This window comes from Martes martes, assembly GCF_963455335.1.
Source record: "Martes martes genome assembly, chromosome: 11".
In the NCBI taxonomy this organism is placed as follows: domain Eukaryota; kingdom Metazoa; phylum Chordata; class Mammalia; order Carnivora; family Mustelidae; genus Martes; species Martes martes.
The window spans coordinates 1,087,905-1,113,564 of record NC_137899.1 but is presented as its reverse complement, the minus strand read 5'-3'; the positions used below and the strand labels follow the sequence as shown (position 1 = coordinate 1,113,564).

Here is a 25,660-nt window from a genome sequence, read left to right as displayed (position 1 = left end):
CTCTTTTATCTCGTCTAACAGAGATTTTTTTCTTACACCCAAAAAGACACTGTTCCCATGAGGGTCCATGTTGGCCCCACTGGGGTTTAACAGGTGCTGAACAGGACCCACTGGGTGGAGGTGATGGGCATGGTGTCTGCTCCTTGGGTGCATCCCATCCCTCCTTCTGCTCTCCAAGGCCACCTCCCTGGTTCAAGGCATGAGATGTGGCCTTTCTAGAGATTTCAAATATATTTTCAAAAAATTTAATTCCCTCTTTCTCTCCCACAAAAATGGAATCTGATTTTTAAAGCATCTTTCACAGCTGCGAGTCACTTTGTTAGTGTAGAAACATAAAAATGCATTATGTATCAACTTGGTTTTCCAAAAATTATCATATTGGCATATTACATAGAAATGTATACTTTATTCCTATAAAAGTCTGAATCTATTTAAAATAAAGACATCCTTGTATGTTAAAGTGGCAGGACTCGCCGCCCAGTCCCGGGGCCCCTTGTCCCCTGGCGTGTGGCGGGCTGCTAGCCTGGCCAGTGGCTCTGCCCCTGCCACACGTCATTCTTCCATGCAGACATAATGATCCTGACACAACTAAGGCTGTGATTCTTTGTTAGGCCAGATACAGGCGTTCGTTGAATTCTGCAACAGATTGGCAATAGCTGGGCAAAGATTTAAGAAAATTCTATGGAGGAAGCATAAACCACTCTGTTCCACGGGGGGGGGGGGGCAGGGGACTAATTTCAGAGCCACCACCTTTCCCACTTGACGAGCAGCTCATGGGGACCTGACCTCAAACAGCAGAGTCACCGGGTCCCCCCTGAGGTAACACCCTCCATGGGGGCCAAGTTTCCTGGCTGGTGCCCATTTCTGGCGGGAGCCGTGGGGCCACCCCGCCTCTCCGTTCCCCAGCCCACCCTGAATTCCAGGGCTTGGAGCCAGGCACGTGGTTGGTGCCCAGCACAGTGGCCTCGGAGGCTGCACGTTGGCACCCTCGCCCTGTGGGTGGAGGGAGGCGGGAGGTGCTGCTGGTCTCAGGGACGCTCAGACACCTGGCTTGCGGGGCCACCGTCTTGTTACCTGGTGGGGTGTGGCTGCAGGGCAGGCTTCTCAGAGGCGCCTGCTGTGGACTTGACGCCGACGGTTTGCAACGTTCTTTCTGTGTCTAATAAAGTTCTTCATGTGGCTCCTGTTCTTGTATATTGAGGTGCAGCCTGGTTCTCAGTTGTTGGTTTGAGCCAGGCCATCTGTTTCTGTTTTCTTTCTTTTTTTAAAAAAAAGATTTTATTTATTTATTTGACACAGACAGAGATCACAAGTAGGCAGAGAGAGAGGGGAAAGCAGGCTCCCTGCTGAGCAGAGAGCCAGATGTGGGGCTCGATCCCAGGACCCTGAGATCATGACCTGAGCCAAAGGCCGAGGCTTAACCCACTGAGCTCCCTAGGCACCCCTGTTTTCTTGTTTTTAAGGAGGGTCCACACCCAGTGTGGAGCTCAACATGGGGCTTGAACTCACGACCCCGAGATCAAGACCTGAGCTGAGATCAAGAGTCGGATGCTTAACCGACTGAGCCACCCAGGTGCCCATGCCATGCCATCTGTTAAGGGCTTTCTGGGTAAAGAGTGCTTGTCTAGTGAGGAGTGCACCTGCCAAAGAGGTGGCCAACACAGCGGTTCCCAGCCCCGGCTGCACAGTGGGGACCCCACCCCAGACGTGGTGGGTCAGACACAAGGGGCATGAGGTCTCCAGTGCTGCAGCGGGCTGTGAGACACAGGCTCGAGGCCAGGCCCAGGCTCCTTCCCCCTCCCTGGGCTCTGTGTGAGCCTCCCCTGACCATGGGTAGGGAATTGGCCTCCTTTTTCTGAACACGCAGCCATGTCACTCCTGATCTTGTTTGCCTAGAGCAACGCTGTCCAGAAGAGACATGGATGTGAGTCACATGTGTCCTTAAATTTTTTCTACTACTTAAAGTAAATAGAAACAGATGAAAGGAAGTTTAATAAGCAGATGTATTTAGTTCAGTGTATCCAGAGTATTATTTCAACACTAAATCAATGCAAACATTATTGTTAAGTATTTTATATTTTTAAAAATATTACGTATTTGAAGTCTGTTGTGCATGTTACAGCACATCTCCGTTTGGACCAATTTCAGGTCATTACAGCTGCTTGTAGGCTGTGGTCACACACTGAACAGGGCATGTCTAGGGCATCAAGGCCATTTATTTATTTACTTATTTATTTGGCAACTTTTCTGGTTTCTTTTGCTTTTCTGCAGACTTGCTCGTCCTGTAAGTCTGCTAGCACACTTAACTGTTTACAAGACTCTCTAGGTGTGGGGGAAAAGTCGTGAAAAAAGGTACTTGCTCCCAAGGAGCTTATACTGGTGGGGGAGGCAAGTCACAGACATAAACACTAAACACATTATATGATGGGGTAGAAGGTGATTAATACCTCTGCTCCAGGAAGAAGTACAGAGACTCGGGAGTGCTGTTTAGGAGGGAGGTTGCAGCTGTAAAAGGGGTGGTTGGGGCATGTCAAAGGAGAGGAGACTCTAACTGCTAAAATCAGGAATGGAAAAGGGACAATACAACTGACCCTATAGAAATGAAAAGATGATAGGGAGTCCATGCAGAAGTGTGTGCCAAGGTGGATAACCTAGACGAAACAGACAAATTCTTGGAAGGACACAAGCAACTGAAATTGACTCAAGAAGAAACAGAAAATCTGAATAGGCCTATAACAATGACAGACTCATTGATGAGCAAGAAATTTTGAAATCTCCCACAAAGAGAAGCCCAGGCTTCTGGTCAATTCTGTCAGACATTTAAAGAATTAATAGCAGTCCTTCACAAAGTCATTCAAAAAAATAGAAGAGGAAGGAATTTTTTTCCAACTCATTCAGTGGAAACAGTAATACCCTAATACCAACACCAAAAAAGGACCCCAGAAGAAAGAAAACTATGGACCAATATGGATATAGATGCAACATCCTCAAGAAAATATTAACGAAATGAATCTAGCAACATAGAAAAAGGTTATAGATTATGAACAAGGAAAGTTTATCTCTGGATAATGGGAAGTTGGTTCAACATACAAAATTCAGTCACCATCATACAGTATATTAATAGAATAAGCAAAGAGATTATCTGATTATCTCAATAGATGCAGAAAAGTATTTGACAAGATCTAATATTTTTTTCTTGGTGAAAATACCTAACTAACTAGGAATAGAAAGGAATGTTCTCAACTTGATAAGGGTCGTCTATGAAAAACCCACAGCTGACATATTGCACGATGAAAGCTGAATGCTTTCTCCCAAGGTCAATGTCAGGTCAGGACAAGACAAGGGTATCTGCTCTTTCCACCACTGTTAACACATGCAGGACGTTCTAGCCAGGACAGCTGGGCAAGAAAAATGAAAGCACCTGTACTGGAAAGGAATGGGTAAACCCATCTCTGGGTTTGCAGTTGACATGGTCTTATATGTAGATTAGCCTAAGGAACTCCCAGGAGGATGATCGGAACTAAAAATGAATTCAGCAAAGTTGCAAGACACAAGATGAAGATATAAAATTCCATTATATTTTTATTACACTAGCAACGTTTGATCCCAAGATAAAATTAGGAATTAGGATAATTCCATTCACAATAATATCTAAAAGAATAAAATACTGAGTAATAAATCGATAAAAGGAGTGTAAGAACTTGAACACTGAAAACCACAAACTACTGTTGGAAGAAATTCAAAACCTAAGGAAATGGAAAGACATCCCATGTTCATGAACTGGAAGATTGAATGTTAATACAGCTGGAGACTGCAAATTGACCTACAGATTCCATGTGATATCTGTCAAAGTTCCAGCTGCCTTTAGAAAAACCAACAAGCTGATCGTAAAATTCATACAGAAATGTGAGGAGACCCAGAAAGAGCCAGAATATTCTTAAAAAGGAGGAACAATGTGGAAAGACTTCCACTTGCTAATTTCAAAACTAGGGGCGCCTGGCTGGCTCAGTTGGGGAAGCATGCGACTCTTGATCTCTGAGTTGTGAGTTTGAGCCCCACGTTGGGGGTAGAGAGTACTTAAAAAAAACCAAACACCTAATTATATAGCCACAGCAATCAAGACAGCATGGGTACTGGCATAAGGGTAAATACATAGATGAGGGGAATAGGACTGAGAGTCTAGGGTAAACCCATACATCTTATTATTGGATTTTTGACAAGGACAACAAGACACCTCAATAGGGAAAGATTACTGTCCATTCAACAAATGGACAGCTGGGTGTTCATGTGCAAAAGAATGAAGTTGGAACCCTACCTAACACCGTAACACTATGATCTCAAAATGGATCATAGACCTAACTGTAGGAGCTAAACCTATAACATTCTTGGAAGAAAATACAGGAGGAAATTTTTGTGATCCAGGATTTGGGAATGGTTTCTTAGGTAGGACACCAGAAACACGAGCAACAAGAAAAAGAGGACATAATCAGCATTAAAAAGTTTTGTGTTTCCAAGGATGCCCTCCGGAAAGTGAGAAGACAGTTTGCGGAATGGGAGAAGATATTTGTACATCACATATCAGATAAGGAGTTCGTGTTTAGACTAGTTCAAGAGTGTACTATCTAACAGTAAGAAGACAACCCAATCAGAAATTGGGCAAAGGACCTAGATAGACATTTCTCCCGAGAAGATGTCCAAGTGCACGATGAGTGCGTGAAGAGAGACATTTGGGGAAATGCCAGCGAAAACCACAGCAGACCCCACCGCACTTCCACTTGATGGCGAGCGTCACGAAGGCCCACGGTGGCCAGCGTCGGCGAGGGTGTGGGCTGGAGCCCTCACGCTGCTGCTGGGGACATGGAATGGTGCAGCTGCCGTAGAAAGCCGTTCCTCCAAACGTTCCATTCCTAGACACGTACCCAAGAGCAAGGAAAGCACAGGTCCACACAGAATCCTGCTCCTCGGAGCCGGAACCCTAACAGCCAGAGAGTCAAAGGCCCCGAATGCCCATCGACTGAGGAACGGGTGAAGAGAACAGGCCGTGTCCACGCGACTGGGAAGCCTTGGCATAAGAAGAAATGAGGTCTGACGTGTTCGGTGCACGGCACGGCAGCATGGCCTGGGGAGCGTGGAGAGAAGCCAGTCTGGAGGCCCACGTGTCGTTTGGTCCCGTTACCTGACGCGTCCGGGGCAGGCAGCTCGTGGGCGCAGAGGGCGGCGTGGGGGCACAGTGGGCAGCGCGGCGGTCGGGCGCAGCGCGTGCCGGGTGATGGGAATGTGAGCTTAGCTTACGCCGTCCGTGGTGACGGACGGACGGTTCCGTGCTGTAGTAACAACCATTGAATTATACACTTGAAGTGGGTGAATTGTTTGGTCCATGAATTCTATCTCAATAAAGATGTTTAAACCTAAATAAAACCAACGTAGAAAAAAAGAGAGAACTCTAGCATCTGGCTCTCAACCCCCAAATTGCCAAGAAGTGAGATTTGCAACGAGAGCGGCTTTGGCTGGCAGCTCCCTGGCGCTGTCCCCACCGTGCCCGTGTGGGGCCGTGGCCCAGCCGATGTGAGCCGTTCCCATGGCCCTCTGCCCGCTGGGGCGCTGGTGGAGGCAGCAGAGGCCGGAGCCTCTTGTCCTCTGTGTTTCTGAAGCCAGGCCCGGCTGGCGCTGGTCCACAGCGGTCTCAGAGCAAACAGAGCGGCGAGATTGGGGCCAAGGCCCACGCGCCTTGGTTCTGGAAGGCACCGTGCTGGCGGGAGGCCTGTGCTCCTGCCTCTGGAGGGCGAGGCTCCCTGGGGAGCGGGAAGAGTGGGTCCCAGGGGGTGTGGGACCGGCCCAGGAAAGGGAATTGCTGTCAGCAGGGTTGGCCTTGGCGAGGCCAGGAGGGCTGGAGTGGGGGCGGCAGGGAGCCCGGACCCCAGGCCCTGTTATTCTGGGATGTCTGGTCGCCTCTCTGGGTCCTCAGCAGGGCTTTCTCCTTTCTTTCTCCCTTCCTGTGCCTCTCCTTACCCCCTCTCCGCTCCCCCTGCCCATCCTCCAGGCTCCCACTGTCCCCAAGCACCCTCCGAGGTGCCCCCCCAGCCCCCCCGGAGCAGGGCCTGAGCTGGGGGGCTCTTGTCTTGAGTGCAGCTGCCAGGTGGGGTGAGGGTCCTGCAGCCCCTCTGGACACACGTGTTGGGGAGGGGACCTCCGAAATACTTTGCCTTTGGGGTTTGTCCCGGGGCTCCAGTGGCTTCTGTCCTCCCTGGCCCTGGACTGTGCCGTCGGGGACTCCCGGGCCAGGGCCTTGCTCCTCGGGGGCCCTCGTCCGCACTCCCCCTCCCTCCCAGGCGGGTCTGCTTGGGGTCCCATGGCAGCACTGCGACTTGTGAGGTGCACAACTTCGAGGTGCCTGTCCAGCCTGGTGCCCAGCCGGGACGGCACATTTCACTTCCTGGAGGACGTGAGCAAGTGCCTGTCTTGACCGCCTGCTGGATGGTCTGCCCTATGAGGGGGTGATCCCCTGTCTCTTCCCACAGCGGTTCAGAGTGTGCTGACCGATGGATTGGCGTTCCCCTCCCATTGCTGGGGGCCTGGGTTTGTCCCCCTCTGTCCCTCCCCCTTCCCTGCCCTCGAAGGGTCCTTCGGGATCCCCCCTTGATGCCTTCCTAGGGACCACGGCTTCCCCTCAGAAGGGGGTGTGGCGGGCTTCATGGCCCCTGACCTTGCACGGGGCATCGAGGGCCCTCCCTCGGGGCTGGGCTGCCGTTCCAGGTGTCAGGATGTCCGCTTCCCAGCCTCATCCGAGTCTTCTTTGCTGTCCCATGTCGGGCAGGTAGGGTGCTAGCTTCCACCCACACAGCGGTGCATCCTGCCCGTGTGGCGTCGGCCAGGTGCCCGGGCCCCACTCTGCACAGCCTGTGGGCGTGTGGGCCTCGCGGGGCTCGCACAGGCTGGCTGTGGGGCCGTGGGTGGACCGGGACGCCTCAGAGCCCCGGCCTTCGTGAGGGTGGGTCGCACAGCGTGCCGGGAGCTGGCCCCGTGGCCGCCCGTCCCAACCCAGGCTGTGGCGTGTCCCCCGTGTGCCATCCCCAGTCCTGAAGCCTCCCGTGGTGGCAGCATTTCCCCGGGGGCTGGGAGGAGGAGCTGGCTCAGAGCCAGAGACCCCCGGCCCCCAACGATCATGGTTGGTGCTGTAGACCGGCCACTCTGCTGTGCCCGAACCGGGGAGCTGATGGGGCCCAGCCGCTGCCTTGCCCGTGCCAGGCCCCCACAGATGCTTGCTGCCGTCCATCCCCTCCTGGCCTTCTGCCTGGACCCCCACCGCCTTCTTCCGGTGCGTGTGGAGGGAAGTCTTCTGAAAAACCTGGTTGTCAACAAAGTGTTACAAGCACCAGCCTCTGCCCTCCCCCTGATGGTTTCTCGGAGACCCGGCTGCGCACAGCACGAGGACAGTCTATTGTGAGATGCTCGCGAGGTTACTCTCCCCGTCCTCACCGGCTCGAAGCGCACACTTCAGGGGCATCGAGCACGTCCGCTCTGGGGGCGGCCGCCACCACCACCACGGTCCCTACAACTTTCTCCCCGGCACTGTCCCCCGCGAGGGAGACACTAGCCCCCATCCCCTGCCCCCACGCTGCTGCCCCCCGTCTGCTCTCCGGCCCTGTGGGTTGGACGCCCCCCAGCACCTCCCGGAGCCGGAACCCTACAGCGTGTCCTTCCGTGCGCGGCTCCTTCCGCTCAGCGTGGCGGCCTCCGGGGTCAGCCACGCGGGAGCGGGTCGGGGGCTCCTTCCTCTTCCAGGCTGGGGACGGACCACGTTCTGTTCATCTGTTGCCGCACGTTCCGGTTGTCTCTGTCTCCCAGCTGCCGTGAACAGGTTGTGCACAGGACATTTTTAAAAGACATTCACGTGGTCTCCTCCTTCTGGCCACAACTGTGTGACACTGGGCTGTGTGGCCCTGGGCCTCCATGGAACGTCACTGGGTTCAGTCCCCCTCTATAAACCAGGAGGGTTGGGGCAGGGACTTTCTGGGGTCTCTTCTGACCCCATGTGTTGGTTCTGTGGAAACCCACACCTTTGCTCCGAGACCTGCCAGAAAGCTTATCTGTTAGAAGTTCAGGGGCCCCTAAGCCGATCACATGGATGTTTGCATCCTTCGAGAAGAAAACTAAAGAGGGTTGACTTCTGATCGACCTGAAACATAAAACAAAAACAAGTCTCTAAAGCTTTAATTGAAACACACCTTGCAGGAAAAAGCCCAAGCCACTGTAAGTCCCCGCGCCCCCCTGGCCTCTGCTGCTGTGCAGTAGACACTGGGCAGCTCGGGGGGCTTGTGCGCAGCACGCAGTGTGTCCCCTGAGGCAGTGGAGATACTGGCCATCCCTGTTGCTGTCTGTCTTCTGGTGGCTGCTGCAGGAGTGACCTGGGCAGTAACTTGGGGCTCTCCAGGGGTCTGGCTTAGCTCTGTCCCTGTCCCTGTCCCTGACTGTCTGGCCCTGTGTTTCTGGGTGGCTGTGTCTTGGCCCCTGCGGAGCCCTGGCTGGAAGTCCCAGGTGCCGTTTTGTGGGGAGCCATCACTGTGGCGGGCCTGTTTCTTCCCGGTGGGCTTCTGTATCTGTCCTTGGTCACACTAGTGGGGCAGTGACACAGACCCCTTTCCAGGGACGGTGCTGGGCCCATCCCAGGGCCGAGGACACGGAGCCAGGTTCAGGCACTGTTGGGGGCAGCCCCCCGGCGTGCAGTGGGACATGGAGGCACAGGGTGGGCTGCAGGCCAGGGCACCCTTTCTTGAGAGCTCAGTAGCCTGAACGTGATGTCACTGTCCCCATGCAGGGCAGGCGGCCTCAGCACGTGCTGCCCAGGACCCCCTGTGGCCACCTGCACCTGCTCCCTCGGGGCCTTTGCTGGACCCTCCTGGGCCCACTCCTGGGCCCACTGGGCCTGATGGTCCATGGAGGCCACAGACCATGGACAGGTTCCTCGGGGTGTGCCCTTGGCCTGGGGGGCCCCCTCAGGCACTCCCCACTGCAGTTTTCCTTTTGGACCAGGATTCTGAGGGGGAGGACCTATCGGTTCCTCGGGCCGTGGGCAGAGCCCACACTCCCCTTTCTCCACATCTCCCACCTGTCCCATGCCTTGCAGAGTGGACATGGGGGCAGGCCAGGGTGGGGGCCTGGGTAAGGCACAGAAGGGCTGTGTGGTGGAGGCTCCAGGCCTGGCTGGGCTTACCCGTCCTGTCCCAGTGTCACTGCCTCTGTGCCTGGCCCCCAGCTGATGACCAGTTTCCACAGCAAACCGGAATCCTTGCCGCCCGGGGTCTGGGAGCAGACGCAGTGTCCAGGTGCGTTTTAGGGGACAGCACAGAACTCACCTTGGTGCTCCCTCCCAGACATGTGACGCACCTGCCCCCCTCGGGTGGAGCGGTGAAGGGGTGATGGCCCCCCGCAGAGGGGCTGCTGCGGCCTCCACCCCACTGACGTGGGGCTGGCGGAGGACGCAGACAGCTCACGCGGCCCGTGGACACAGGGATGCCGTCAGCCCCAGCCCCGCCGCCTCACCCTGGGTCCACGGTGGGCTTCAGGCCCACAGGCGCTTCTCCCTGTTGGCCAAACCGCCAGCCTCCAGGCTCAGCCCTCCTGCTGCCCGGGGCCGTGGGCCCTGGGAGCCGGGGGGCCCTGGACTGGCCAAGGCCTCCCGGTGCCCACAGGAGAGGAGCGCCAGAGACGAAGATCTGACCTAGCCAGCCTGCGGGGAGCAGCGGTCTGGGGTGGTGCTGGGCTCTCCTGCCCTCTTGCCCCACCTCTGTCCTGATTTTGGTCTTTGCTTGATGCATCCCTGGCACTTGGGTTCGGTCCGTGGCTTCTGTGAGGGCCCAGTGTGGTTGTCACTGGAGAGTCCTGGAGAATGTTGGTTACTGGAGAGAAGGGAGGAAGGACAGCAGGGGACGGTGAGCAGCAGCACGCAGGGTGCCCGGACACGCCGCATGGAGGGCAGCCTCAGCAGGGCCCTCTCTCCTGTCCCCCGGGGTGTCCCCCTGCCCTCCCTCACCCTCGGCCTCCACAGTGGCAGGGGGATGGGCGGTCCTTTGGGTAAATACCCAGTAGCGCAATTGCTGGACCCTATGGTAAGAGAGTGTTGGTGAGAAATCCCCAGTGTCCCCCAGAGCGGCAGCACCCGTCTGCGCCCCACCAGCAGGGAGGGCGCTCCTGCCGCTCTGTGCCCAGCACTGGGCGTTGTCGGGGTCCTGAATCTCGGGCGTCCTAATCGGGGCATAATGGAGTCTCCTTGTCATTTTAATCTACGTTTCCCTGACGACACTGGACGTGGGGCGTCTGTCCACGTGCTTACTGCGTCTTAGACGAGGTGTCTGTGCCTGTCTTCGGCCCATTTTTATACTGGAGTGTTTGTTTTTCTTACTGTTGCGCTTCAGTAATTCTTTGTGTATTTTTAATGCAAGTCCAGCCCCAGATGTGTGTCTGGCAGATACTTCCTTTTGTCTGTGGCTCATTTTCTCAGTGTCCTAACCTGTCCCAGAGCAGAGGTTTTATTCTGGTGAAGCCCATTCGGTCAGTTGTATCCTTCGTGGAAACGCTTGTGGTGCCGTATCTGAGAAAGTCTTTGCCAAGCCCAAGGTCACCTAGATTTTCTCCTACAACGTATTCTAGGACTTTTATAATTTTGCCTTTTACATGTAGGTCTACAATCTGTTTTGAGTTAATTGTTTAAAAAAGATTTTATTTATTTATTTGACAGAGAGAGAGATCACAAGTAGACAGAGAGGCAGGCGGAGAGAGAGGGGGAAGCAGGCTCCCTGCTGAGAGCCCGATGCGGGGCTCGATCCCAGGACCCTGAGACCATGACCTGAGCTGAAGGCAGAGGCTCAACCCACTGAGCCACCCAGATGCCCCAAGTTAATTTTTGTAATAAATGTAATGTCTATGTCTAGATTCTCTCTCTCTCTCTTTTTTTTTTTTTTTGGCATCTGGAGAGTGAGTCGTTCTAGGACTTGGTCTGTTCAGGCTACCGTGATCAAAATACCACAAGCTGCGTGGCTTATAAAAAGTGATTTCTTACAGTTTGGGGGGCTGGGAGTCCAAGGTCATGGTGCCCGCACATGTAGCATCTGGGGAGAGCCCGCAGCCTAGACAGCTGTCATCCCTGTGTCCTCCCGCCGTGGATGCGTGGTGAGATCTCTCCAGGGTCTCTGTTCTAAGGTGCTGGTCCCATTGGTGCGGCTCCAGCTTCCCAACCCCCTCACCGCCCAAAAGCCCCTCCTGAGACCTCACCTTGGGAGCTCAGATTCGATCATGTGGATTTGGGGAAACACAAACATTCAGACCACAGCAAGCACCATCTGTTGCAAAGGTTTCCTCTGCTGGCTCACCTTTACTCTCCACCGAGAGTCGGTTGACTCCGAGTGTGGGTCCGTTTCTGGGCTCTCTGTTGGCTTCCATTGATGTGTTACCCACGGCCTCGATTACCGCAGCTTCGTAGTAAGTCTTGAAGCCGGATAGCGTCAGCCTCCGACTCCGCTCTTCTGTGGTCTTGTGTCGGCTACTCTGGGTCTTTTGCCTCCAAATGGACTTTACTAGCAGTTTCGGTTCTTTCTGGGATCTTGATCGGAACCGCGCTGAAGCTAGGCCACGTGGGGAAGAATGGACGTCCTGACAGCGTACGGTCTTCCTACCCATGGACGTGAGACGTCTTTGCATTCATTTCGTTCTTGGATCTCGTTCGTGGAAGTTGTGAGTTTTTCTTCTGCAGATCTCGCACGTGTTTTGTGATACCCAGGTATAGTTCATTTTTTGGTGGTGATGGAAACAGTATAGCGTTTTAAATCTCAGATTCCGTTTGCTTGTTGCCGGTGTGTAGAAAAGCAGTTAATTTCGTATACGAATCTTGTATCCTGCAACTTTTTTATAATCGCTCATTAGTTCCAGGAAGATTCGTGGTTTTTGTTTTTGTTTTTTTATCCATTTGGGAGACTTTTTACATAGGTTATCATTCATCTGCAAAGAAAGACAGCTTTATTTCTTTCTTCCCAATCTGTATACCTTTTATTTCCATTTCTTATCTTAGTGAATCTGCTAGGATTCCCGGTACGATGTTGAAAAGGAGTGATGAAAAGGGACATTTTGGCCTTGTATCTGGTCTTAAAGGAGAGCATCTACTTTCTCCAAAAGTATGAGGTTAGTTATAGGTTTTTTGTAGGTTCTTGCTAAGGATTAAACTGTAGCCCGCCCCTCCAAATTCATAGGTTAAAGCCCTAGCCCCAAGTGGGACTGTATTTAGAGGTAAGATCTTTAGGAGGTAATTAAGGTTAATTGAGGTCATAAGATTGGGTCTTTGTAAGAAGAGACACCGGAGGGTTTACTGGCTCTATCTTCCTGTGTACCCACTGAGGAAAGGCCCTGTGAGCACTCAGGGAGATGGTGGCCGCTTGCCAGTGTAGAGAGGAGGGCTCACAGAAGAGCCCAGACCCCGAAGGACCTTGATCTTGGACCCGCGGCCTCCAGAAGTGTGAGAAAATAAGTTCCTGTTTTGAAGCCACCCAGACTCTGATATCTTGAGCCAATGCAGTGTTCTTCATCAAGTTACGGTAGCTCTGTTCCCAGTGCTGAGATTTTTACTGCGGATGGATGTTGGATGTCGTCAAAGGCTCTGCTGCATCTGGTGATACGATCACGTGATTTTCCTTTTCTTTTTTTTTTTAAGATTTTATTTCTTTATTTGACAGACATAGATCACAAGTAGGCAGAGAGGCAGGCAGAGAGAGAGAGGAAGCAGGCTCCCTGCTGAGCAGAGAGCCCGATGCGGGGCTCGATCCCAGGACCCTGGGATCATGACCTGAGCCGAAGGCAGAGGCTTTAACCCACTGAGCCACCCAGGCGCCCCTCGTGATTTTCCTTTTAAATCAGTGGGTGTGACGGGTTATGTGAGCTGGTTTTCAAATGTTGAACTAGCCAGCCTTGCCTGCTGGGGAGACGTTGCTGCTTGGCCGTGGAGTGTACTGTTGGACTCTGCTAGGATTTTGTTGAGGATTTTTGCATCCATATTCATGAGAGATGTTGGTCTGTAGTTTCCTTTTCTTATAATGTCTTTGTCTGGTTTTGGTTTTAGGGTAATGATAGCTTCACAGAATGAGTTAGGAAATAGTCCCTCTGCTGCTTTTTTTTCTGGAAGAGATTGTAGAGAATTGGTCTAACTTCTTCCTCAAGTGTTTGGTAGAATTCACCAGTGAACCCACTGGAATCCACAAGAATATCCATTTGTTGTTATACCAAACACCACTGGGCCTGAGGCCTTCTGTTTGGGAAATTTATTAATTGTTGATTCAATTTCCTTAAAAGACATAGGCCTCTTCAGATCATCTGTTTCTTCTTGTGTGAGTTTTGGCAGATTATGTCTTTCAAGGAGTTGGTCCATCTCATCTGTGTTATCAACTTCTGGGCATGGAGTTGCTCATCGTATCCTTTATTATCCTTTTAATTTCCGGGGGATCGGTGTTGGCCCCTTTCATCTCTGATGTTAGTAATTTGTGCCCTCTCTTCTTTTTCCTTATCCTGGCTAAAGGCTTGTCAGTTTTATTGATCTTTTCAAAAGATCAGTTTTGGTTTCATTGATTTTCTCTATTTATTTCCTGTTTTCAAGTTCATTGATTTCTGCTCTTTTATTATGTCTGCTGCTTTCTTTGTATTTATTTATTTATTTTAAAGATTTTATTTATTTGTTTGACAGACAGAGATCACAAGCAGGCAGAGAGGCAGGCAGAGAGAGGAGGAAGCAGACTCCCCGCTGAGCAGAGAGCCCGATGCGGGGCTCGATCCCAGGACCCTGAGATCATGACCTGAGCCCAAGGCAGAGGCTTCACCCTCTGAGCCCCCCAGGCACCCCTGCTTGCTTTGTATTTAATTTGCTCTTCTTTTTCTAGTTTCCTAAGGTGGAAGCTTAGATTATTGGTTTTAAGTATTCTCTTCCACCATATGCATTCGGTGGCTTGAATTTTCTTCTAAGCACTGCTATTAGTAAGCCCTGCAAATTTTGTTAAGTTTTATTTTCATTTTCATTTAACTAAAATAGTTAAAATTTTTTCTTGAAATTTTTTCTTTGACCCATGTGTTTTTGGAAGTGTGTAGTCTGACCTGCTGTGTTTTGAGGTTTTCCAGCGGTCTTTCTGTGTTCGTTTCCAGTGTGATCCCACTGTGATCTGAGAGCGCGCTGTGTATGATGTCTCGTCTAACAAGTGTGTTACGGTGTGTTACGGCCCAGAATGTGGTCTGGGAGTGTGTGCGTGTGAGCTTGGGAACGTGTGTTCCGCTCTTGGTGGGTGAGGGCACTGTCGATGTCCCGGAGCTCTAGCTGACCGAGGGTGCCGGTGAGTTTGGCGACGGCCTTCGTGGTTTTCTGCCTGCTGGGTGTGTCCGCTTCCCACGGGGGGTGGCGAAGTCTCCAACCATGAATGTAGATTCATCGACTTCTTACAGCTCCATCAGGTTTTCCTCGTGCGGTTTGACGTACTTCCAGTGTCCACGCTAAGGACTGTCGCGTCTTGGACGTCGTGGTGTGAGGCGCCTCTTTGCCCTGATAACCCCTCGCTCCCTCTGCTCCGTCTGAGATCAGTGCGGCTGCTCCCATGTTCTCCATCCCTTTGTTTTTTCCCTTGTGGTAAAATACACATAATATAAAATTAACCATTTAAACTGATTTTAAGAGTCTGGCATCCGTAGCCTGAGGACATTTGCATTGTGCACAGCCATCGCTACCGTCTCTCCAGAACCTTCTCGTCTTCCCACAGTAGCTCTGTCCCAGCGTGTTCCTCCCCCTCCAGACCTCGCCGCGTCCCCTGGGCTGACGCCCGTCTTGGGCCCGTCACCTCTGCTGCTCCGAGCCCTCCAGGAAGCTGCTCGAGGGTCTGTAGGCCGCAGGGGAGCGCAGCCGTGGCGGGGGAGGGGGACGGCATGAGCTGTGAGACTGAAACCCGACGCTGCGGACACGTGCCAAGGTCAAGCTCTTCATCTGTGTGGGGCTGGCCGACCTTGGTGTGACTGCGGAAAGTCACAACGATTAGTCACCACTGTGCACACTCACGCCCGGATCTGGTCAGGGCACCTGGCACGAGTGGTCGTGCGGGGCCCTGCCGGGTTCTTCCTCTGAGCTGCGCCCGCAGGACTCCCGGTGAAGGTGCTCCTCTTCTCGCATTCGGGTGTGTGTCCGTGGCCGGGCGGTGGACGCGGGCCTGCGGCGGCGGCGGCGGTGTTTCTGCCCCGCCTCGCCATTTCCTACTTTGTGGGTGGGTTCATTCAGAAGACATCTGTCGCTGGACTTCGGCGGGCCTCATAGGGTTTCAGAAAGGGGTCAGGATTGAGGCCTGGAGCCTCGAAGACCCTATGCCCCCATTCCTGGCCCTCATGACACTTCCTGAGTAAAGACTTCTGCGGTGAAATAATCAGGTTTCAATTAGCAATAATCGCGCCTCAGATAAACCTCATTGGCTACGATACTGCTACTGCGCAAAGCTGTGGTGGAATAATTAGGGAGAGGCTGCACCTCATGACTCCCTAGTTGGACACTCCTAGCACAGATGACCATATTAAAGGCTCTGAGAAGTCCTGCAATAAAAAAAAAGCAAGCAAGCAAGCAAGGAAAACTTTTCATTTAACTTACTAGTTCTCAAACTTTGCCTAAAGAGCCCCCTTTGTACCTACCATCTGTTGACTTCCTGCAGAGGTAAAGTCTGAGGAACATCATTTGGGAAATGTTTGCCTGGTGCACACAGTGGCACATCAGGTGGAGCTGAGGTGAGGGCCCGTGTGTGTTGGGGGTTGAATTAATTGTGTCTCCTCAGAATTCACATGTTGGAGTGCTAACCCCGGGATCTCAGAATGTGACCCTTGATAGGGTCGTGGCAGATGTAACGAGTTAAGATGAATCATCCTGGTGTAGGATGACTCCTCATCTAACATGACTGTGTCTTTCTAAAAAGGGGAAATTTGGACAGAGACAGGCACATAGGGAGAATGCCCTGTGACATGAAGGCAGAGGTCGGGGTGATGTTTCTACAGACCAAGGAGCACCAAGGATCTCCAGCCAACCCCCGGAAGCTGGGGAGAGGCCGGAACAGACCCTCCCTCACGGCCGAAGGAGGAACCGGAACCTTGATCTTGGACTTCTCGCCCTTGGGCCTGGGAGACAATACCTTTCTGCTGTTTAAGCCACCAGCCTGTGGTGCTTTGCTGAGGTGGCCCCAGGACATTAGCACAGCAGGGATGGTGCAGAGCTGTAGTTTCTTGCAGGGGCTCAAAGGTCCGGGCTGGGAGCCACCGGGATTTCAAGGGCCTGGGAAAGGCCCGGGTTGGACACCGGGGCAGCCGAAGAGCAGGCGTCTTTTCATCACTGGTGGTGTGGTAAGTTGTTGTGAATTGCCCAGCTAATGTGCCTTAATAACTCTATGGAAATAACCGAGATGTTCATGGCAGGCCATTTCTGAGGAGGGACATCGGACACATCCCCAGTGCCTGTCGGCTGAGAAAGTGCTCGGCGACCCCTGGAAGGAATGCTGTCTGCTCCGAAGAGGACAAGTCGTGATCTAGGTCAGAGCGTGGGGATTGTGTGTGAGGTGACACTCGACACAGAAGGCAGTCCACAAACCAGGCTCTGGCACGCGTGGCTTGCGTGGACACTGCCGAGGCCACAGGGATGCGGGTGTTCACAGATACGGTGCAGTTACCCACACTGGTCTCCTGCCAGGCTTCTTCAGACCTGCTTCCCCGTGTCCTCCCTGGACGGCGGTGGGACGCGGTCCTGAGCGAGAGCCATCCTCTCTGGGGATGGGCGGCCCTTGAGGGCCTGGGCTCTGCACATCACTCCTGCAGCGGGACCCGGAGCTCCTGCCCAGTGGGACACAACGCTTGCCCAAATCCTGTTGGGCGCTCCATCCCGGCTCCAGCCCCAGGGCCCGGGAGGCGGGGGAGGCCGGGGAGGCCAGGAGGCTGACAGTTCCCTCCTGGCGTCCCTGGGGTTGCCGTCCTCTGCCGGAGCAGTTTGCAGCTACCACACGTGGAAGGGTTGTTCAGGGTGTCCGGGAGGGAGGGAGGACAGAGTGTAAACAGGTGCGGGTCCCCCAGCGGTTCAGGAAGGTGGGGGCGCCTTCCGCGTGTTCTTCCAACTACCTTGATTCCGTTTTCTGCCAGGAGCATGGATGACGCTTACTGGAAGTAGTAGTAGTAGTATAAGCAGGAAATGCATAAAAACAACAATCGCAGCCCTCCGTTTCATGTAGAAGTTAATGTTTTCTGCCCAGTTACCTAAGTCGATTGAAACCATAGAAGGACCCCTCCCTTCCTTCCCCAGAGCTCGTCTCAGGCAGAGGTAGGAAGAGGGCATCCAGCTAATACACGGAGAGCAGCTTGGTTCAGTTTAAACGAAGGGGAAGGAACAAGTGAAGGGCGTCCCTGGCCGGTGCGTCCCGGGCCTGGCCGGGACCCCCTGAGCTGAGCCTGTCTGGGTGCGGCCAGGCCGCGGAGAACGCGGTACCGGCTCGGGCTGGTCTCAGAGCGCGGACTCGTGAGTGTGCAGTGGGGAGGCTGGAGGAGCGGCCAGGAGCCTCTGCTGCCCGCCCGGCCTGTTCCGGAAGGATCGTCGGCCTGCCGGCGGGGCGCTCAGGACAGCCGTTTCCGTCCCGAGCAGACCTCCACCCCAACTCCGTCCCCAGCTGCGGGGTGCCTGGGCCAGCAGGTGAACCACGGTTGGGTCCTTTGCTTTGACTCAAGGCGTTGGTTTGCTCGGCTGTGAACTCTGCGACCCGCGGGAGCGCAGCGGCCCCCTGCAGGCTCTGCGGCGGTCCGGACCTGGGCCTCGGCCGGGCTCGCTGCGGGAAGGCCCGGCCCCCGGGGCGCCGAGGGGCACCTGCGCGGTGTGGGCTGGACCCCCGGACTCCTTCCCAAACCTGGCGAGTCCGCCGCTCAGCAGATGAGCCCCCGCGTGGAGGGCGGGGTGAGGCGGGGCGTGACCCGGGTGGGGGCGGCCGGACAGGGGCCGCCGCTGCCCCCCAGGCTCTGCCAGGAAACCGGGTGAGAGCCGAGCCGCCCAGCTGAGAAGCAGGGGCAGCTGCGGGCGGGAGTCGCAGGGGCGAGACGAAGGGTTGACGGGGGCGCAGGGGGCGGGGCTGCGGGGGCGGGGGGCGGGGCGGTGTGGGATTGACAGAGGGGGCAGGGCCAGTAGAGGCGGGGAGGGCGGGGCTGCGGGGAGGGGCTGGGTAAGGGGGCGGGGCCGGCAGAGACGGGCTGGCGGGGCGGGGCCGGCGTGCAGGTGGGCGCGGGCGCAGAGCGGGCGGGGCGGGGAGCGGCAGGTCTTCGTGGGCAGGTGCGGCGGGGAGCGGGCGCGGCGGCGGGCGCGGGTCGTGCGCGTCAGGGGCAGGTTCCCTGTGGCGTTGGGTGGGGGGCGGCCTGTGGGAGCGGTTCAGAGACGGGAGGAAAGCGCAGGGCCGGACCTTGCTGCTGGGACCACAGGTTGGGCGGGCAGCAGCGGGAGGTCAGTGAGGACGCGACCCCTACGCCCCTGCGCTGGCTGACGGGGGCCCTCACTGCCCGCTAGCTCGCTGCGTCCCCCCTGGGGGACGAGTGGGCTTGCCTGTGCCGCTGGAGGGGAGGGGGCGGTCCCCAGAAAGAGCGAGAGACTGGGATGGGGCGGACGGCGGAGAGCAGGCCGCAGGAGGGGGTGGGGGGCATCTGCCGCGGGATGGAGGGTGTCTCCTGAGGGGGCTGAGTCCGTGGGGCCCCTGGGCAGAGCAGGAGGGCCGGGGGGAGGGCCGGCCCCCACCAGGACGGGCTCACGGAGAGCCACAAACAGGCAGGGGCCGGCATGGTCTCTGGACTGCACCCAGGTGAGGAAGCTCCAGGGGCCATGGACCACGTGGGCTTGTAGGGGAGAAGCCAGGAGGGCCGCTGCGGGGGTGCAGGGAAGGGCGGGGAGGGGAGTGGGGAGGAGGGCCGGCCTGGATGGGGGCCGCTCTGAGCCAGGAGGTCGCCCTGCTGCCTGTCTGGATGGGGCCTTGCTGGTGGAACTCACTGTGCCGTTCAAAGTGATTAGAAACGAGTGTTCAGATCCTGAGGCCCCCCGGGAGCAAGGGCGCTGTGGGGCTTTTAAGAGTCGAGTCAAGCTGATTAAAAAAAGAGAATGTCTTTTGAGTCCTTGCTGGCTTGAGACTGAGAAAATGACCCTGTCTACAGTGGGACCACAGTAGCAGAGAAGCCGTCCTGGGGGGGTCGGAAGAGAGACCCGGGCCCTTGGTCAGGTAGATGTCTCTCGATGATATCTTTCTGGGGGCAGGATGATGTGAGTCCCGAGGAAGGACACTGCTGGTCCCACCTCTCTCCACCGTGTCCTGGATGTTGGGACCCCTGGTTTGGAACCCTGGCGGGTGGCCTGAAGAGCACATTTTTTTCAGCATACTTGCGGTTCCGGGAGACTTCCTTGCTCGGGGTCTGGCAACTGGCCGAGCTGGCAGCGAGGGGAGGAGGCAGCAGCTGCTCTGAGATGCCAGGCTGAGCCCCAGTCCAGGTGCAGGGAGGGCAGGTGGCCCATCTGGGAGGCGCAGTTCCTGGCAGTCCTTCAGGGCCAGCCCAGGGGGAGGGGGCAGATGCCTGGTGTGGGCCATGAGATTGGGGGTTTGCCATGACCAGAGGCCAGAGGGGTGGTGGTTCCTTGGGGCTGCACAGCTTCCCTAGAACTTTCCTGTAGGCCAGGCAACAGGGACTACCCCAGAGGGGCTCCCAGAGGTGCCCTCTCCTTACCTGGCAGGCAGGACCTTAGGGGGAAAAGGTCTGTGTCCGGTAAGCTCCATTATTGAGTGCCTGCTGGATGCACTGTGCCTGCTGCCTTCCTTGTTCCCTCCTAGTCCAGTGTCTGGCCTCTGCCCGCCTGCCCCCAGCGTTACACAGGTCCTCACCGTCCTGGGCGTAGATCTTCTGTGCCCCGGGAGGAAGCAGGCCCCCGGATGTGGGGCAGAGGGGCAGCCCCCCGCAGGGTCCGCATAGCTGTCTGTCCAGAGCCCTTCTCGCTGTAGGCTCGCCATCATCTTGTTCACGCGCTCCCTGCTGTGCGCCAGGCGGGATTCCTGCTCACTCTTGTTTATCCTGTCCTTACCCTGTCTGGTGGGAGGGCCTAATGCGTCCTTCCCTGCTCCCAGAATGAGCCCACCTCCGTCCCCTGGGGGCCTCCCTTGAGGCCCACCCTGCCCCAGCTGTTGGCAACTTCCAGGTGGGGGTCACGCCTGGGCTGTGAGGTCAGATTCTAGCACAGGAAGTCTTGACTGTCCCTCCGGAGGCTCATGGAGCCTTGGGTGATCTGTGGGCCAACAGTGGGTGGGGCTGGGTTCCTCTCCAGCAGCCAGTGAGCGTGAGACCAAGGCAGTGGGGGCAGATGGCCATGCAGGCCTCGCTCAGCCCTTGGACTGCCCTGGGAGCCTCTCCTGCTCCTGCAGCCGAGGGGAGACAGGCTCAGAGAGAGCGATGCGGTGTGGACAGAGCAGCCTTCAAACCCAGACGGGCAGGAAGCTTCTGGCTTTTCTCCTCCCAGGAGGGTCAAAACATCATTCTCTTCCCTGTCTTCTGACATGGTGAGAGGGTGCACAGGGGCTGAGGGCGTGGACGGAGCCGTGTGTGCCCCCAGCCTGCTTGCTCCCCCCCAAACAGCCCCCACCTGCTTTTCCAGCTGACTTCAGGAATGCAAGGACGCAGCCCGGCACGACGCAGCCCGGCGCAGAGCCGTTGGTTACAATGAGCTGCGCTGTTAGATTTAGTGCGATACTTAAGTTTTTTTCAGGAAAGTGAATAGTATGCTTTAATGACTTTTTTTCTCCGAAAGGCTCCAGTGGTACCCCCTCATCAGCCGGGGACATGTCCCAGGGCCCGCAGTGGGCGCCTGAAGGCGTGCGGAGTTCTGAGCTCCGCGGGCACCACGTTTTCTCCCTGTGCGCGCGCTGGGTTAGGCTCCGTTTACGGGTTCAGTAAGTGCTCGCAAAGGAGAGCGGTGTCAGAGCAGAGGCTGTGTGAACACTGTCTCCGTGCACTGGCTTATCGGCGGGGCGAGAGGGTGACGAGCCCACGTGAGCAGGTGACCGGTGCGGGCTGGGGACACGGCGTGAGGCGGCCGCTGACCTTTGGACCGCATGTCCGGAGATCATGACCTTCCGGTTGAGCACGGGGCCCTGAGTCTGCGGGAAGCAGAGCCAGGAGGAAGGGGACTGTTGTGGGGCAAGCGTTCTCTGTTGGAGATGCTGCGTTCGCTGCGCCCACAGCAGCCGTGGGTTTATCGGGCTGCGTGGATGGTGGGGAGGCCTGTGCCTGTGGGACCTTTGGGGAGGAGGATGGTGGAGGGGCCGCCACCTGGCCTGGTGTGCTCAGCCCCACAGGGCCACTGTGCCCGCCCGTCCCCTGTGGCCTCCCAGCTGGACTGAGACTCTTCCTGAGACATTTCCTGTTCCCGGCCGACTCCCGGGGACCTGTGTGGCGTTCTTAGGAAATCAAATTAAACCAGGGCTGGTGACGAGTGGAATACCACACGGGACCCGATGGCACCCACAGGGCCTGCTCGGGGCCCTCTGTGCCGGCCCCCGCATCCCTCCGCTCTCAGAAGCACCAGCACTGCCGTGCAACTTGGGAGGGGCCCTGTCCTCCAGCTGGGCGGCTTAGTGGCATGATGCTTCTCCCTCCCTCCAGAACCTTCGACGAGTCCCAGCTACACTACCTGGAGCTGGGCTGGTTCGTGGCTTTGGGGTGGAGTCACTGGGCCTCACGGTTTGGTGCAGAGAGCTAGAGGAGGACACTGGGAGACCCCAGGGAGGCCCTTCATCCAGCGAGGACGGCAAGGCCACAGTCTGGCAGGAGCTGGGTGTCCTCTAGGCAGGGAAGGGGTCTCTGTCTGGCAGGCTCCTAGCACGTGGGCCAGGAGCATCTGGTGCCCCTGCCCGGAACAAGGCAACGGCCCAGGCTGGGCTTTGGGGTCGGGTGCTAGGTGCTCGCAGGGAGGTTAATCGGCTCTCCTCTGTCTCTGTCCCCCATTTCCTCCCCAGGGGGGCTTTCTCTGTGGTCCGGCGCTGTGTCAAGCTCTGCACCGGCCATGAGTATGCAGCCAAGATCATCAACACCAAGAAGCTGTCGGCCAGAGGTAGGCATGGCTGCGCCGGTGGGGGCCAGGCTCCTGTAGGCCTGGAGCGTGGCGGGACGGGGGTGGCATCTCCAGCCTGGTGGGGCCAGCAGCAGGGAGAGGAACCCATCCACTGAGACTGGGGTCACTCCTTGACTCTGGTCTGGGGGCTTCTGGAGGGCTGGCAGTGGGGGCACTCGGAGGTCTGAAGACATCTAGTGACCGATGCTGTGGGGTTGCTGGACCAGGGGACCCCTCGGGGAACGGTTTGCTGAAGTGGGGCAGGGCTCTGGGCCTGCAGGGTTGAGTGTGGTGCTGGGCAGGAGCCCGCCCACCTTGTCCCTCTGGAGCCCTTGCTGGGTGGTGGCCCAGGCTGGGCACACAGATAGAACCCTGCCCTCTTGGGGTCCAACAGTGATGTGTGTGGTGGAGTGCTGCCCTCAGCAGGTTTCTCAGAGTACACAGTTGGGGGCAAGGGGCAGGGATCCAACAGGCCCCCTAGGGACCCCAGGGACAGACCCCAGAGGCCGGGTGACCCCTGGGCAAAGAGAGTCAAGCTAGGCCCCAGTCTGGTGCTCTCTCGCTTGCCCGGGGATCCCTGGTTAGTGTCCAGACACAGATTTGAGCTGAGAGGCTCCTTCTCTGGCCTGAGAGGCGCTGGGCTTGGGTAGTGCTGGCTTATATCCCCCCGAGATGTGGGGTCCAGTCTGTGGGGTCCACAGGTCAGTCTGGTGGCCTGCAGGGCACGCTGTTGAGGCCCCCGTGCGATTTCTTCAGGCCTGAGTGTTTCCAGGGGTGGGCTCTCCTGTCCCAGCTCACGGTGGGGGGCCTGCAGGGCCTGGGGGGGTCAGTCCCACGTCCTCAGAGCCTGCTGCCCGCATGCGGGCATGAGCAAGGAGATTCCGGGCAGACCCAGAAGCATGAGTTCCCGACTGTCCCTTGATGACCAGCGCCCCCCCTCCCCAGGGGGACAGTGGTGGGCTCTGCTGGCCTCTGTGGGCCTGGCTGTGGTGGCAGGGCTGGGAAGGGGAATGCTGTGGATCTCCTTTGACTCTGTGAGCCAAGGCAGCCCCAGAGCACGTGTGCCTGGACAAGGTGCCGCCACGGAGCGTGCCCTGGAACGCACACACACGTGCACATGTGCATGCAGCACACACATGCTACACACATGCACACACTCAGCACATGCATGCAGCGCACATGTACACATGCACATACATACAGCACACACGCCAACATGCAGCGCACATGCACACACAGCACACACACGTGCACACGCAGCACACATGCAGACCAGACACACATGCACGCAGCACACACGCATGCACGGAGCTCCCGAGGTCCCTGACACCAGCTTGGGGGTGCTAGTGGATGCTGGCTGGCGGTGGTTTGGGAGGATATGCCTGCAGGGGTGGAGTCCGTAAGGCAGGAGGGACATAGGCTTGTTCCAGACCATGGGAGGAGGAGAGGCAGCCCCCCTCAGATGTCCCCTAGACTGGCGAGGCAGTCCCTCTCCCCATGCTTGGCGCTGAGCAGACATCCTGGTAAGCCACTGCAACTCCAGGTGTGGGCATAAGCAGGGGGGAGGGCACGGAGCAGTAGGAGGGTCTTGAGGGATGCATAGGAGTTTGTGAGGCTCAAGCAGAAAGGGACGTGGGTATGTTTCTGTGGAATCACGCGGCTCCCCTGCGGTGCCCTCCCCCCTGCCCCATGGGTGCCTTCAACGTGCTCTACAGGCAGGGAGGGTCAGGACCAGCAGAAACTTCAACTTGCAGGTGTGTTGGGAGAGTACCACCGCACCTGCTCACTGCACCTGCTCACTGCACCTGCAGGAGTGCACCTGCTTGCCCCTTCCTGGCCCGACGGCCTGCTTTGTTGCCTCTGTGTCCCCGAGGCCAGGCCCCTGGAGCCCCTGCCAGCGTGCGGCCGGGGAGCTGTGCAGAGCCTGGGGCTCCCGCCGGCCCTGCTCCTGCCCGTGTCCTCACTCACACACGTGTCCTGGGCACAGCCTGGGATGGGTGGCGGGAGCAGGGCCGCAGCAGGGCCGTGGGGAGCCAGAGTGGCTGGCCCGCCCCGTCCCACCTACCCTCGGGGCCCCTGCTGCTTTGCCCCCCATGCTCAGGCCTCTGCACTGCCCAGCACTGGGGGGGGGGGCTGGGACATTTTTGTTTCCCTCGTAATTCTTTATCATGGAAACTTTAAAACATCCCCAAATAGAGAGAAGGGGACAGCATGATCCCCCAGCTTCAACAGCTGTTGACTCTCCGCCGATTCTGCTTCGTCTGTAACCCCCGTCCCGCAGCCCATCCCAGATGCCCTGCTGTTCTGTACGTCGTTGTTCAGCACGTCTGTCCGATGGAAGAGAAGTCTACACAGACGACTGGTTGCCTCCCCTGTGCAGGGGTCTCAGGGTCCTTGGGCCCTCCCCAGTCCCTCCCGGCTTTCCTAGCTGAGGGGACCAGTGGGAGGGCCGAGGGGAGAGGGTCTCTGTGCAGACTCTCACCTTCGTGCTCAGCGTGGGCCAACAGTGGGCTGGGGCTTGGCACCACGCCCCCTCACCCCATGCCTCAGTGTCCCCAGCCATAATGGGGATGAAACTAGTGTGTACTTGTTCCGGATCGTGTGGGGAGTAAGTTGCTTAGGAGTGGCCCACAGGCACAGTGCTGCCCGAGACCTCCCCTCTCCGCCTCGCTCCCTCCCCTTCCTGGCCACCCAGCCTGTAGGTCCCAGGCTCCCTCCTCCGTGAAGCTGCCCTGGGTCCTCCCGCCCAGCTTGGAAACCCCCAAGTCTGGAGGCATCTCTCCGCTGATGGCTTATTGCTGGAGGGCACTAGCAGCTCTGCGCCCTTCCTGCTCCCAGACCCTCCGTCAGGCTGCCGGGCGGCCTTCCGTAGGCCCCAAGTTCTCCCCTGGCCTGACGCACCATCTGGCCCTGTCTGCTCCCTCCCACCAGCTCTCTTCAGGTCCTTGGCTTCTTCCAGTGCCTCATGCCCCTGGGCCTTTGCATGTGTCTGTTCTCTCTGGAAACGATTTTCCCGAACTGTCTGTCGGTGACATTTCCTCAATGGGTCTGCCCTCTGCCTCAGTGGAATGTGGGACCCAAGCACCCTCTTTGTACCATGGCTGTCTTTGCCACCAGACTTACAGGCTCCTGGGGGCAGGGCCTGGATCTGCTGGGTTCACCGCCACGTCTCCCACACTCTGGCCAGAGCCCAGCGCTCCAGAAGTGGTGTGGAGGGGATGGCCACATTCCCAGAGTGAATGCATTTTGGTGAGGGGCGTACACAGAGTATGCCGGAGATGGGTTAGGCTCCCAGGTGGGGTGCCGGGTGGGGACGGGGTGGAGGGTATCTAGAGGGTTGGGCTGCTGCGTTGGGTCTGTGGGGCACACCCCTGGTCATCTGGGATGTCCGGGCACCCGAGCGTGGTTGGGAAGCCTGGCGGCCACTCTGTAACTAAATCCCGCGGGGTCGCAGAACGTGTCCTAAGCGAGGGCACCCAGCCTGTTCTGTGGCATGTGCCAAACCGGCTCCCT

At 56.9% G+C, this 25,660-nt stretch overlaps 1 protein-coding gene across 11 annotated transcripts in view; it reads left to right on the top strand.

Moving 5' to 3' along the window:
* The window catches only part of CAMK2B (calcium/calmodulin dependent protein kinase II beta), a 78,482-nt gene that overhangs the window by 5,790 nt on the left and 47,032 nt on the right, over positions 1-25,660 (top strand). For 4 of the 11 annotated variants that reach the window (XM_080818133.1, XM_080818130.1, XM_080818138.1 and 1 more), the window contains exon 2: positions 22,053-22,147. In XM_080818133.1, the coding sequence (XP_080674259.1) occupies positions 22,053-22,147 (95 nt within the window). Of the gene's footprint in view, positions 1-15,613; positions 16,573-18,244; positions 18,290-18,312; positions 18,344-22,052; positions 22,148-25,660 lie in introns of those variants that run through there. The other 7 variants (XM_080818132.1, XM_080818140.1, XM_080818131.1 and 4 more) reach the window with 5 other exon arrangements.